The following is a 14,204-nucleotide window of genomic DNA, read 5'->3' as shown; positions in this document are numbered from 1 at the left end:
AGAAATGGCTGACCCTGAATCTCTATGAGCTGTGAGGACACAAAGGCCTCCCTGTGCTTTCCAGACAGATCTACCTCTTCCTGCTTCACTCCAAGGGTCAGAATTCAGTCTCCTGTAAGAAATCCTGTCCCCTGAGGTGGGTTAAAATTAACACAAACACTACGGCTGAGAACAAGGGAGGAGTATTGTCAACACTAGGATGCTGAAGATCTCTGCATTGATAACTTGTGCAGGAGTTGTTGGGACTATCACCACCTGAAGATACCAGTTATTACTACAAGTTTCTTTCCATAGTCTGCGGATGCAGATCGACAGCTAAATGCTGTGGTGTGACTTGCCGGCTAAAGCTCAGTGGTGGAAACCAGAATTATTGATTCAGTTTCACGATTAAGTTAAGTCGTCACATTTATTTATATATTGCTTTATACAAAACAGATTGTTTCAAAGCAGGTCTTAGTTTCATAATTTATTAATTTTACATCATTAATTAAATTTCAGTCATAAAGCAATATGAGTCATTAATTCTGCTCAGTTCTGTTTGTCAATTCAGATCAAAAACTGTCAGTTTTGAGACAGCAAAGTTCAATGAATATGAAACAAGTTCAATTTAGCTAAAAACGGCTCTGCAGAAGGCAACAGTGTCATTATTCAGCTCTATCCAGTTCGAATTTTGATTCAATTCAGTTTAATAACAGTCAGTGTTGCAAAGTTAGTGTCATTATCCAGCTCATTTCGGTTCAAATTTACTTCTCATTCAGTGCCAGTGCAGTTAAATCAATAATATTACTAAACATTAACTGTCCCCATAAAGGTTGACTCGTTTTGACTTCACATGGAGTATCACTTCTCGTAAGATAATTAGTGGCTTCATTGAGCTGAGAAGACGGAGACAAAGACCTTGGCCAGAATCACAATGAGAGAGATGACAGTTAGAACTGAGATTAATGAGTTCCCCATGGCAAATCTACTGTGGATGAAGGCTCTCTTGGCAGACAGATCTTCAAATGGCTTTTGGATCAAGGGTCTTTGACACCTGGATATGCCAAACCACACTAAAAGTGGATTGCCTTTTTGGGTATGTACATTTAGTTCTCCACAAAAGTTCAGCCACAGCATCTGTGTGCAATTCAGTTATGTAGCTCAGGCAGTAACTTATTAAGTCAAGATCGAAACAGCTTTGGAATGTTTGTTCCAAAACTCTAAAGCGTACTAATGACTGCTGTATCAGTTCTGAACAATCATTGCAAGCTTGTGGCCCAATACAATGATTTTGTCATTTCTGGGCACTCACAGTGAACAGGATTTATCTCCCTGTCTTGGCATCCATGTGTATGTTTTGATGGCAAATGTAGCAGGGATTGACATTGACATTGAATTGCATTGAATATGTAGGATGGTGGAGTATACTGCCTATGAGATGTCTATGATATGTTTAAGAGATGTCTATGAGATGTTTAAGAGATGTCTTTGAGATATCTATGAAATGTCCATGAGATGTCTTGGAGATGTCTATGATATGTCCATGAGATGTCTATGAGATGTCCATAAGATGTCTTGGAGATGTCTATGATATGTCCATGAGATGTCTATGAGATGTCCATGAGATGTCTATGAAATGTCCATGAGATGTCTTGGAGATGTCTATGATATGTCCATGAGATGTCTAGCAGATGTCTAGGAGATGTCTATGAAATGTCCATGAGATGTCCATGAGATGTCTTGGAGATGTCTATGATATGTCCATGAGATGTCCATGAGATGTCTTGGAGATGTCTATGATATGTCCATGAGATGTCTAGAAGATGTCTAGGAGATGTCTTGGAGATGTCAATGAGATGTAAATGAGATGTCTGGGAGATGTATATGAGATGTCTAGGAGATGTTTAAGAGGTGTATATGAAATGACTATGTCTAAGAGATGTCTATGGTACAAAAGCTGTCACTGGGGAGGTACCCTTTCAAAAGGTACTAACATGTACCAGTTAGGGACTAATATGTATGTGTACATTTTTGAAAGGGTAGCCCCAGTTTTTTTGAGAGTGTGTATTACCCAGCCTTAGCCAATAGCTACCTTCTCAAGCATGGTACACAATAAAATATCCAATTCACAGGTTGCCCCATATGTTGCATTTTTTTCCTCTTCATGCTTTTCCACTCATTTGAGTTTCTTTGCTTTTTCTCAGCCTAAGTACACACTTATCCTCATTAGGTTATCACTCTCCTCTCTTTCCTCTTCACTCCAGTTCTCCAAGTCTCTGAAGCATTTTGGAGAGGAGGAAGGTCGCATGCAGCCGGATGAGTTCTTTGGAATATTTGACATCTTCCTGCAGTCGTTCAGCGAGGCCCGACACGACCTGGAGAACATGCAGCGACGCAAGGAGGAGGAAGAGAGGAGAATACGCATGGAGGCCATGGTACAATACACATTTACTGAAATAGCAATACTCAAAATACACACAGAGATGTTTACAGAATCCAGAGATAAAGTTCATCTGGATAATTTAACACTAGCTAAGAGGCTCTTCTGTCTTTGCAGCCTCTAATCTTTAACAGCTGGTTTTCTTGAGCTGTAACATGCCTTTTTTATTATTTTATGTTCCTTAAGGTTTACTTATATTGTTGGTAAAGATTTTTGCACAAAAATGGGGCTTTCACCTTTAAGGCTTCTCAGTAAACGGCCACTGGATCACTGACGTCAATGCCTAGAAAAAAGCATCAATGACTGTCACATCCAGTACAGTTACCCTTGCTTCACCTTTCAACAGTTTCTTTGTGAACCCTACAAAACAATCTGCAGTGAAATGTTCCAAAAAAATTGCAGCCACAGCCATTGACACGACCAATGGTGCAAAGATGTAAATGTAGGTGTTGGTCTCTTGCTTCAGAGGCAGTCGGATCCAGATATACTTGCCATTGTGATGTCAAACAAGCCGCTTTTGGAACTTGGTTTAAATAAATGGTTTTTGTTTTCATTTTAAGCTAGGATGTTTTAATGGTAGAATAATATCCTTCATGTCATGATGACACCTTAAAAAAATTGCTGCAATTAAATAACATAATATTATGCATGGCTTTTCTACAGGGTTCTTTCTCCTTTCCCCCAACTTCTCAATTTTCAGCCTCATGTGAAACAACACACAAATCCATCTACATTATCTAATAAATCATAACTGTTAGGACATGAAAATGCACAGCTTTGTCACTTTTACCATGTACATGAAGTTTCATGCACTTCAACAAACACATTTCTCACACATGCTGTATGATGGAAACCATTCCATACGTGATGACAGCAGCGATGTAGTCGATAAGCCCTGGAGTGATTGGTAGCAGGACCCAGATGCAGATTTATTTGTAGTAGTCACTCATGAGACCATGAATCACCTCAGAACAGCTCTGCCATATTACAATAGCTAATTTTTTCGAGATGGACCGCCATCATATGAATAGGATATCCACTGATTAGTGTTTATATGCACTTAAAAGACAATATGATGCTGATACCCTGTATGATCACAGCTATTTGACATTGTCTCTGTTCATTTATCCATCCCAGCTGAAGGACCAGCGGGAACGAGAGAGACGAGTGAAGAAAAGCACGGGCGGCAGTGTGTCAGAGGAGGTGGGAGAGTTCGATGATCTTGTGTCGGCGCTTCGCTCAGGTGAAGTCTTTGACAAGGACTCGAAACTTAAACGCAACCGCAAGCGCTCTGTCAACCAGCTGGTGGATGGAGGCGGTCGTGAAAGACCAGTCACCAAGGTGAACTATTGACCCCAGTGAATACAGTCAAAAGGAGACCAGACTTCCTATATTCACAGACTGACGGGGAACTCTCCTGAAATGTTGTACACTGCCCTATATTTTTAATTTTGCTCAGACCAGTAATAAGTGACAAGCTCAAAGATGGACAGGCTCACTGTAAAATAGTCTGGACCTATGTGAAGGATAGCCTGCAATCTCTCTCCTCTTGTTTCTGCTTCTCTGTCTTCCTTCTTGTCATGTACACCCAAACTGACATCTTACTATTGGTTTTTGTGGCCAAATGCACAACCTGATGTCCAACAAGTTCGAGAAGAGCAGTCTGGCGCTGCGAGGTCTCACAATACAAGAAGGATCACTTGTCAAGTCCATTCTGTTCACTCTTATAACCAGCCAAGGTTATTGTCCTTTCTCAGCCGCCTGTTCCCTTGCTCTAACTTTGGGAGATTGAAAGAAAATCCCATTTTTGGAAATCTGGTAACTCTAAACTTCGGATCCAACTGTGCTTTTTGATTTAAAGGATGCAGCTGGTGCTTATTAAACATGAAAATGGAGATAAAAAAGGAAATATTGTTCAAAGCTAGATGTTGGGATTACCACATATGAAATGTAACACTGTGGATGCAGCCTTACAGGTTGGGATACTCATTCCCCAAGTGCCTCTACACATTAACAGCATCCCGAGGACCTCCTGGATGGAGATTCAGACGAGAGAATAACACTTACAGAGAGACACAGAGAATAATACAAAACCGGAAGAATTATGACATTATGAATGCAGAAATTCGAGCTCCTTTACATACATTGTGTCAAACAGTTAAAAGAGCCCATAGGATTGTCATGGCATTTATGTATTTAAATGTAGAAGCAGACCCACTCTCATATTTCATGTTTATTTGTGTTTAGCGCTTTTTTTTTTTTTTTTTTTATGCTTCAAGGTACACCAAAGAAACACAATAATACATCTCCATCAGGTTGTTACTGGAATACTTTTGTGGCCTTGAATCGGTCATAAATGCTCTTATCTGTCCTCTACAACCGCAGCTTTTATCCAAAATGCTCTTAGGTTGCATTCTAGTAAGGAAGGGACAATGACGTTTTGTTTAAAGAAGTGGTTAGCAATGAGCAGGTACACCATGTGTCTTTTTCAGGTTAACATACTGAACCTTTGGGCCTTGATTATATTACACAGAATGATGCCTCACGTATATCTAAATGTTTATTAAGAAACACTAGGTACACATACTGCTATTTTCCAGGTCTGAAAAAAAAAAAAGTTGTCTCCTAAATCTCAGAGATTTCCAGCGAGTTCCACTGAATTTCAGACTTAGACCTTTCAACTCGAGGACAACATTATGTAACCCACTTTGGTTTTCTTGTTTATTATATATTGTGCATATTTTTTAAACATGTATATTAAGTAGCTGTAGTCAGGACAAAGGTTGCAGATGTACACAGAATGACCTTGTAGTTGGCATGATATGGCAGAGAAAAGACACCAGACGAGAGGCCACTGATTTGGATACAGACACACATGTGAAGGAGTGCAAACATCTGAAGAAGGGATGTAGAGTCCACTGAGATGGTCATCATGTAATTGAAAGCTTCTTTTTTTCTCAAGAGGCATCCTACTGTTTTCAGTACAGCATGCGACAGGCCTCCTGTCATCGGTCCATACGGGGTCACAGCGGGCGTTCTGTATAAGTTGATTGTGTTGATCTTTTAAGAGACGGTTAAATATGGACACAAATGGTGCTAATTTTCCATTTTTGTGGGTACAGCTCTGCGCCCCCTGACCCTGCTTAAGAAACAAGATGGGTGTCTGTATGAGAGAATGGACTTATCCATATTTCGTTGAGCCAGTGGGATAATTTATTAACAGTCCACCAAAACACAAGTTTCAACGCTAAGCTTGCAAGTGCCATTACAAAGGGCCAGTGCTGTCATTCTCTCTTTTCTCACTTGCATCAGCTCATTATGTGTACTTATTTAGATTTAATAATTGAAAGGTGTATATTTATGTATATTTTGTCAATGGTGTACCTATATACCAAACTGCAGTCCCATCTGTTTTAGGTCACATGTTTTGTGACTAATGACTTGATCATTTATTACGAGTCCGTATGATTTGTACAACAGTTGTGCTTAAAATCTTTTTGGTTTGAGGTGAAAAGAGCACAGAGGGTTGTCTAGGACATTCAGAAAAAGACAATTATTGCCTATTTAAATCTGAACGGTTCAGTTAGCTTAACTGTAATTAGTTTGATTGCACTTCTTAAGGATTCCCCATGGAGATCTTACGGCAAAGTCCTAAAGCTTGAGCCGATTCATTTGAGATCACGCACAATTAGGAATGTGGGTTTGCACAATTTACTGTTCAGGGCGCACCGAAATGAATACGAAGGCATGTACTTTGTTGGACAATTTTCTAATCTTACATCTGATTAATTATCTAAAAAAAGATGATCCCCTTGCCAAATTAATATCGGGGTGTTTTGGGCTATTTTATTTCCTTTACGTCTTTATTGTTCACGAGAGGACTGGTTTTGCAGACACCTTGGTGTTCTGTCTTTCCAGATCCACGGAGTATTCAAATCTTCAGTATTATTATTTTGTATTATTATTATTTTTTTGTATGGATGTATGTATATTTGGTCATTGATTGTCCAAGACAGAAAGGAAAAGATGTAGCTATAGTTGCTTGATGCACTTTTTTGTAGGACAAACTTTTCCTGCACCACAAACCTGAGGAGCCAAAGGCTGAAAAAAAAAAAAATGAAAATTTAAGTATATTTTTGTAGTTAAGAAATCAGGCCTTCGTAAATAGGTGTAAATTTATCCAATAATCCAAGTTCCATTGTTTTTTTTTTTGTATAACACTAAACCTTTTGTTGGATTGAATATTGATAGATATGATATGGGCCGTGATATGAAGGGTAAAGAAAATTGATTGTTTATCTTCTATACATGTTATAACAAAGTAATAATAAGACAGTCATTGTAATCAAACTGCATCTGAGTACAGCAAGAAAAACTGCCTAAATGTATCACTCACTTTTATATCTAGATATTTTTCAAAGAGAATGTTTTGCCTCACACTTCTGCTTGGTCCAATAATGCACTTGATGTTTTCCCTATTGGCTCGAGTTGTGCATAGGTGTGTTTCTTTGATAATACCGGTGTATTATTATTATTATTATCTGTGACATGAAACGCTCCACCCCTGATTTTGAGGTTGTATTGGTGCCAAATGCACACTTTTAAAGGCTGATTTGACACAATAGATGTATAGTTCTCAAATCTTTTGTACACCATCATACAAAGAAGAAAAGGTCAAATTAAAGTCTGAAGAATGTGGAAATGATTTTTTTTCCCTGTAAATTGAAGCTCTATTTATTTAGTTTGCTATATTTTGTATGTATACACAACATTATGACAGAAGTGGTATAAATATAACTATATAGTGATTGATATTTGTCAGATAGTTTGTATGAGAATGGCAAGCCAGGAATGGGCAACTTCAGTCCTGAACGTCCAGTCGAGTTCAGATCCAACCCAATCCAGTCTGTGGCTTTAGTGATCGTGCAGAGCTTGGCTGGCTTGTTCAGGAGTGTTTCAGTAGAACTGGAGGTGAACTCTTCAAGACATCAGAAGTTGCCCATTCCTGATTTATATATTATGGTTCGACCCTCAAACCCTCCTGACCCCCTTTCCATGTGACATTTTGTAGAGTAAAAATAAACTTGTTTCACTGACATCTGCACAATTTTTTTAATTTTTTTATTTGAGTTACACTCCTGTACAGCTGGCTCTTAAATCACTCATAATATCCCAGGCAAACAGTCTTCCTTTCATTCAGTGATGGCGGTTCTCACAGATGAAGAAGTTGTTTCTCACGGTGTAACAATGCCCTCTTCTGAACAAACTGCAGTGTCCGGGACTCCGGGCCAACATTAGCAAGTCAGTTTATATGCATGACTTTACAGTAATAAGAAGTTAAATAATTCTATGTATCCATTGCAATTGACCAAACACATCAGGTGGATCTGTCATTCAAACATTTTATTATTGCAGTTAAAATATGGAGCAAATTCTACATTGTAAATTTTAGCAATTTGATCAGAAAATGATAATTCTGACAAATGCTGGCAGCCCGTCCGGTACACCGCTTCACAGAAATTCTCTGCTTGGTTCATGAAATAAAAAATACAAAACTGGTATGCACGTCCCAAACACCCAGATTGGGCTCGGGAGCAGGACATCAAAATAACAAACAAAAAAAGAAAAGTGAAGTCCGCACACTGCATGCTACTCAAGATAAATTTATTAAAAGCACAACGTTTCCACCATCAAACATTGCACCTGATGAAGACCTGATGGTCGAAACGTTGTGCTTTTAATAAATTTATCTTGAGTAGCATGCAGTGTGTGGACTTCACTTTTCTTTTTTTGGTTCATGAAATAAACCAAGTCCTGCCCTACAATTTTTCTTGTTCAAGAAGCTCTTTCACTTTTATATATACACGTCACGATAGAAAAGAGAATACTAGTGCATCATCGGTTTCATGCCGACTTTAAGACCTTATTTCAGGCATTTAACCCCGAACAAACTGACTTCAGGTCAATGGAACCGGAAGAGCTAAAATGATAACTCCAGGTTTGTACATTTTCCAGTCATTTGCATTTTGTTTTAAAGGGATAGTTTCATCATTTACTCAACCCTTGTGTTGTTCCAAACCTGAATGCACTTTTTGTTCTTTATATTTTTTGAACACTGGGGTCCAAACAACACTAAACCCTATTGACTTTCATTATATGGGAAAACAAACAAAAAAATGAGCACAGAGTCATTTTTCAAAACATCTTTTTTTAAAAGGTGAAACATTCCTTTAAATCAAATGAATAACCAGACCACAGTTTTGCTCAATTTTTGCTCAGGTAGGCAAAACCTTTTCAGAGCAAAATAGGTATCCTCATAGAAACACTGCTCATTATCATTATCAAAATAAATCTAGACCAAAATATAGTATTCTTTGTGTTAAGTAAATGATTCTTGCTCGAGTAAATCACATTTCATTAGCTAGAGGCATCTGAAGGCACATTCTGCTGGAGAAAAACTAATGTCGCTCTAGAGAGAACTAAGGTAAGATGTGCGTTCTTTAGGAGTCGGCTCAGCGATGGAAATCTCCTCTCTGCCCACCCGTCTTGCTGAGTAACTTGATGTCAGTGATGATAATGTCCCGGCTGACTGACTTGCACATGTCGTAGAGAGTTAGCGAGGCGACGGTGACGGCGCTCAGAGCCTCCATCTCCACTCCTGTGCGGCCCGTGGCTTGGCAGGTCGCCTTCACGATGACGGCATGTGCTTCTTCCAGCGGCTCAATGGTAACGGAAACGTGGTCCAGAGGAAGCGGGTGACAGAGGGGAATGAGGGATGAGGTCTGCTTGGCACCCATGATGCCCGCTAGCTGTGCTACCGCTAGGGCATCGCCCTTGGCGAGCTGGTTGACACACACCAGATGAAAAGCTTTTGGACCCAGGATGACTTTACCACAAGCTGTGGCTGTGCGACAAGTCACCGCCTTACTGCCCACATTAACCATGGAGGCTTTACCCTGGGCATCAGTGTGGGTCAACCGATCAGAGGTTCCATCAAAGCTGGACGATTGTGCGTCTGTATGTGGCGTTTTCAAATCGAACCCTGTTTTTTTGTGGCAGTGGCGTGCAAACTGCAGGGATGAATCTCTAAATCTGTCCGTCGAGAGTAGTGCACTGAGAAGGGGGACAGGAGCCAATGTTTTGGACTGTCGCTGTGTTGGGCGAGACCTCCAGGGAAACATGTGTGTAGGAGGGGGTTTTGAGGCTCCGGGATTCACATGACGATGAGATTCGGTCATCGCGTCACTGCAAAGTGCCAATGAGGTTGTGCGCATGTGTCTTAGAGTATTAATGCTCATCATGGGATTATCCTTTCTATGAAAATGAGTCAAGCCTTGTGCATCATCAACAAAAGTGCTTGTGTCGTCCTGATGGACATGACTAGTGAAGTGTTGAGTGTAGTGTGGTAAAGAAGAGGTTGCTGGATCAATGCTGTGGATGAGAGGAAGAGGCCAGCTGTGATCTCCACCTGTGAACAAGGACACACACATTCAACAATACTGAACTTCTGAACTGCTGGAAATGTGGGTAATGGATACATGTTTACCTGAGGGAACAGGGGTGGCTAATTAACAAGAAATGTTGGTTGTTGGTAGGGGTGTGCGTCTTGTGCGATGTAAATCATCTACGATAATATCGTAATTGTTGTTTTAATGATGTGGAAGCTGGAATCATTGAGTATGTCACTAGCTTTGTACAGATAGTGATTCATCTTTTATGAATAGTTTAAATATTGGTGTCAGGGATAATGTGTAAGCCAGGAGACTGTGGCGTGAGCTTAGCTTAAATGTGTGAGGATTCTCAATTGAAACAAGTAGCAGTCGATTTTTGCTCCATTTTGCCAACTAAAATAGTTGTTAACAAAGCTACAGCAGTACATAGTGATGGGAGGAACTGAAACAATTGCGTCAAAATGATTCACTGTTTTGAAGCGTTCGAAACGCTACACGCTAGTGACCTCTGCTGGGCAGAACTGTGCAAATGCAGCAAAACCTCAACAGTGAATCAGCATAATTCACGGCTACACAGAAATCATTATTATTTGTCAATATGGCACACCCCTAGTTCATCAAAAAATACATATTTTTATGCAAAACAAAAATATAGACAGGTTGCTTCTGCTGAGTTCAAATGTAAATGCATTCAAATCACACTTTTGTTTATCACATACTACATGCAAAAAATAATAATAATACTGTTTTGTTCATTTGACTGGCATGTACTTTGCAAACAATTTTTTTCTGCTTTGACAAACTTCTACTGGTCCATCACCCTAACCCTGTGAGTGAAAACAGAAGCAGAGCGAGTGATGTGGGAAGTGTATTACGTACAGCTGTCACCCACCAATGAGGATCATCGGCCTGTTCTTCATCTGAGATATATTCAACATCCCTGAAGAAAAAAGAGAGAAAGTTATATTCAAAAAAAAAAAAGTACATGATGACGTTCGTAGACATGACATAAGAATGTGTGGCTGTGTACAAAATCACCCCCTATACCCTCATTCACTATTCCCTACATTAGTTCACTAATATAGTCCACTTGAAGGAGTGAATGAAAACTAGTGAGTGAATTCAGACACTGAGTGAGCCGGAAGTGCTGCTGCTTTTGCATAGAGCTGGTAAGTCCCGCCCATCCGTAAAACCCCAAGTGGACCTCTAGGTTGAAAAATCATCAATGAAAGTGAATGTGAGAAAATAATTATTTTCTGGTCCCGTTTGATTTGTGCCATGAATGTGAACATATGTTGTCTGTGAATTTTTTATATAATTTTTCATGTTACGAGTTTGACAGTATATTGTATGATTCCTTGGCTAGCAGTTGTGGAAAAGACATAACGAGAAAGACTACATGTCGCCTATGTGACGTCACCACATAACACATTTTCCCTCCACTTGTCAAATCACGGTGCTAATGCTGCGATAATCTATGGAGACAGATCGAGATGCCTGTGTGTTTTGTTCCCAAATGTCACCATTCAAACCAAATGGGCTGTTCTTTCTTCAGATTCCCGTCTGATGTAGCGAAGAGTTGTAGTCCACGAAGTGCTCTCACACAAAGTCTAACCGTATCAAACTTCTACCCGCTAAATTGTAGCATTCTTCACACGAAAAATTATATTAAAAATTCACAGACAACATATGTTCACATTCATGGCAAAATTCAAACGGGACCAGAAAATAATTATTTTCTCCCATTCAGTGGGGTTAGCGGAAGGGGCGGGACTTACCAGCTCTATAGTTTAAGCTTTGCCGTTTAATAATGTTTTGCAAAATAATTAGCAAACTGACAGCTCCAGTAGTAAAAATATTTATATTGAACTTGCATGTATAAACCTTAATTAAACAATGTAATAATCAATTTAAAAATGAATTTATACCTGTATGATTACTCTGTACCTACATTGGACCAGCGGTTTAGAAAATGGATGGATGGATGATTGAGCTACGACGCCATCTTCTGGTCAGACACGGGAATTCATTCAGCATACACTCTCACAGTGCATGATGGGTATTCTCTAGCCGCTGAGCATGCATTGGTTGTACACTCGTTCTTGCGGTGCATTGTGGGATTGAATGAGTGAGCTCGATAACGTCCACTATGGTTTTGAACACCACTACAACTGGCTGTTCCCTCAAATAGTGCCCTATTTAGGGGGATAGGGGTGGTTTCAGACACTGTGTGTGTGTGTGTGTGTGTGTGTGTGTGTGTGTGTGTGTGTGTGTGTGTGTGTGTGTGTCTTTACCTGCATGCTGTTTCTTCTTCCTCCCGACTGCTGCCCCTATGATGTGCAGTAGTTCCTCTTCAGGTGCTCCGGAGCGCAGAATATCCCTCAAAGACACCTCTGAATTTCCAAACAGGCAAACCTAATAGCATGCCAACACACACACACACACATATATATAAAACACAGAGTAGACAGCTGGGTGAGAAGCATAAAGGTGTGTAAGGAACATCAAACACAACACGTACCTTCAGGTTGCCATCGGCCGTGATGCGCAGGCGGTTACAGGAACCACAGAAATGGTCTGACATGGAAGTAATGAAGCCCATCTGGCCTCGAAATCCCGGTACTCTAAACGCCTGTGAACGCACAACACAGAAATACACACATGAGGGCTTATCCGCTGATACTTCACGATTCAAGATTGTGTGGTGGATTTTTAATAGATAAAACAGTAAACTGTATATTAAACTAACCATGTTTCTAACATCTAACCTTGTGTCTCTTTTTAGGCCTAACATGATAACACTTTGAAACACAATGTACTAAAACGTTCTGTCCTGTTTTTGAATGTTGTATGTTATGTTGCCATACCCCTTTGACTTGGTTGTGTGAGTGTAAAAATAACAAATATGGGAAATGAAACTAGACAAATGACTAGAAACTTGTGATTAACAATGAAGTAATCATTAAAACAAAGTTTGCTTTACCTAGTAACAGAAGGGTTTGCATATGAAGAACCAATCAAATTCATATAATTTTGCCATACCTCCCTATTCTATAAAAACTGTTGTATTCGTGTTAGCTGGTGGGATTCTCAATGGAATTTGTCTGAGATCCTCCGGCCTTGCTTCTTCTTGAGGGGAGATTCTCTGAGAACTGCTCGAGACTTCATCCGGCCGTGATTAAAGCATTTAGAGGACATTTGCTGAAGTCTGTTTGTCGATTATTGCTGCGCAGGAAGTAAGCTAGTTAGGGGAAAATGTATTAGCACCCAGCCGACGTCGATGTGTAGACGTGCTAGAGTATAGGATTAGCACCCAGTCGATGTGTAGACGCGCTAGAGTATAGGATTAGCACCCAGTCGATGTGTAGATGCGCTAGAGTATAGGATTAGCACCCAGTCGATGTGTAGATGCGCTAGAGTATAGGATTAGCACCCAGTCGATGTGTAGACACGCTAGAGTATAGGATTAGCACCCAGTCGATGTGTAGATGCGCTAGAGTATAGGATTAGCACCCAGTCGATGTGTAGACGTGCTAGAGTATAGGATTAGCACCCAGTCGATGTGTAGACACGCTAGAGTATAGGATTAGCACCCAGTCGATGTGTAGATGCGCTAGAGCATAGGATTAGCACCCAGACGATGTGTAGACGTGCTAGAGTATAGGATTAGCACCCAGACGATGTGTAGACGCGCTAGAGTATAGGATTAGCACCCAGACGATGTGTAGACGTGCTAGAGTATAGGATTAGCACCCAGACGATGTGTAGATGCGCTAGAGTATAGGATTAGCACCCAGACGATGTGTAGACGTGCTAGAGTATAGGGTTAGACTCAGCCGCCGTTGATGCGTAGATGCGCTAGAGTATAGGGTTAGACTCAGCCGCCGTCGATGTGTAGACGCGCTAGAGTATAGGGTTAGACCCAGCCGCCGTCGATGTGTAGACACGCTAGAGTATAGGGTTAAACCCAGCCAACGTCGATGTGTAGTACAGGGTTAGACTCAGCCGCCGTCGATGTGCTAGAGTATAGGATTAGCACCCAGCCGCCGTCGATGTGTAGACGCGCTAGAGTATAGGGTTAGACTCAGCCGCCGTCGATGTGTAGACGAGCTAGAGTATAGGGTTAGACTCAGCCGCCGTCGATGTGTAGACGAGCTAGAGTATAGGGTTAGACTCAGCCGCCGTCGATGCGCTAGAGTATAGGATTAGCACCCAGCCGCCGTCGATGTGTAGACGCGCTAGAGTATAGGGTTAGACTCAGCCGCCGTCGATGTGTAGACGTGCTAGAGTATAGGGTTAGACCCAGCCAACGTCGATGTGTAGTATAGGGTTAG

General features: G+C 40.7%; 2 protein-coding genes across 9 annotated transcripts in view; one reads left to right on the top strand and one right to left on the bottom strand.

The window, feature by feature from the left end:
• Positions 1-3,840, top strand: part of daam2 (dishevelled associated activator of morphogenesis 2) — a 108,751-nt gene extending 104,911 nt beyond the window's left edge. For all 6 annotated transcript variants that reach the window (XM_079852528.1, XM_079852530.1, XM_079852532.1 and 3 more), the window contains 2 exons: positions 2,244-2,414; positions 3,557-3,840. In XM_079852528.1, coding sequence (XP_079708654.1) covers positions 2,244-2,414; positions 3,557-3,772 — 387 coding nt within the window. In that variant the 3' untranslated portion in view covers positions 3,773-3,840. The remainder of the gene's footprint in view (positions 1-2,243; positions 2,415-3,556) is intronic.
• Positions 3,841-8,607: 4,767 nt separating this feature from the next.
• mocs1 (molybdenum cofactor synthesis 1) overlaps positions 8,608-14,204 on the bottom strand; it is a 153,164-nt gene continuing 147,567 nt past the window's right edge. For 2 of the 3 annotated variants that reach the window (XM_079852540.1, XM_079852539.1), the window contains exons 8-11: positions 12,392-12,502; positions 12,165-12,285; positions 10,763-10,810; positions 8,608-9,887 (exon numbers count right to left, since the gene is read on the bottom strand). In XM_079852540.1, the coding sequence (XP_079708666.1) occupies positions 8,932-9,887; positions 10,763-10,810; positions 12,165-12,285; positions 12,392-12,502 (1,236 nt within the window). In that variant the 3' untranslated portion in view covers positions 8,608-8,931. Of the gene's footprint in view, positions 9,888-10,749; positions 10,811-12,164; positions 12,286-12,391; positions 12,503-14,204 lie in introns of all 3 variants that reach the window. The other variant, XM_079852541.1, reaches the window with a different exon arrangement.

This window comes from Squalius cephalus (assembly GCF_949319135.1).
Source record: "Squalius cephalus genome assembly, chromosome: 20".
In the NCBI taxonomy this organism is placed as follows: domain Eukaryota; kingdom Metazoa; phylum Chordata; class Actinopteri; order Cypriniformes; family Leuciscidae; genus Squalius; species Squalius cephalus.
Note: the sequence above shows the minus strand (reverse complement) of the source record. Positions and strands in the feature narration are given on the sequence as shown.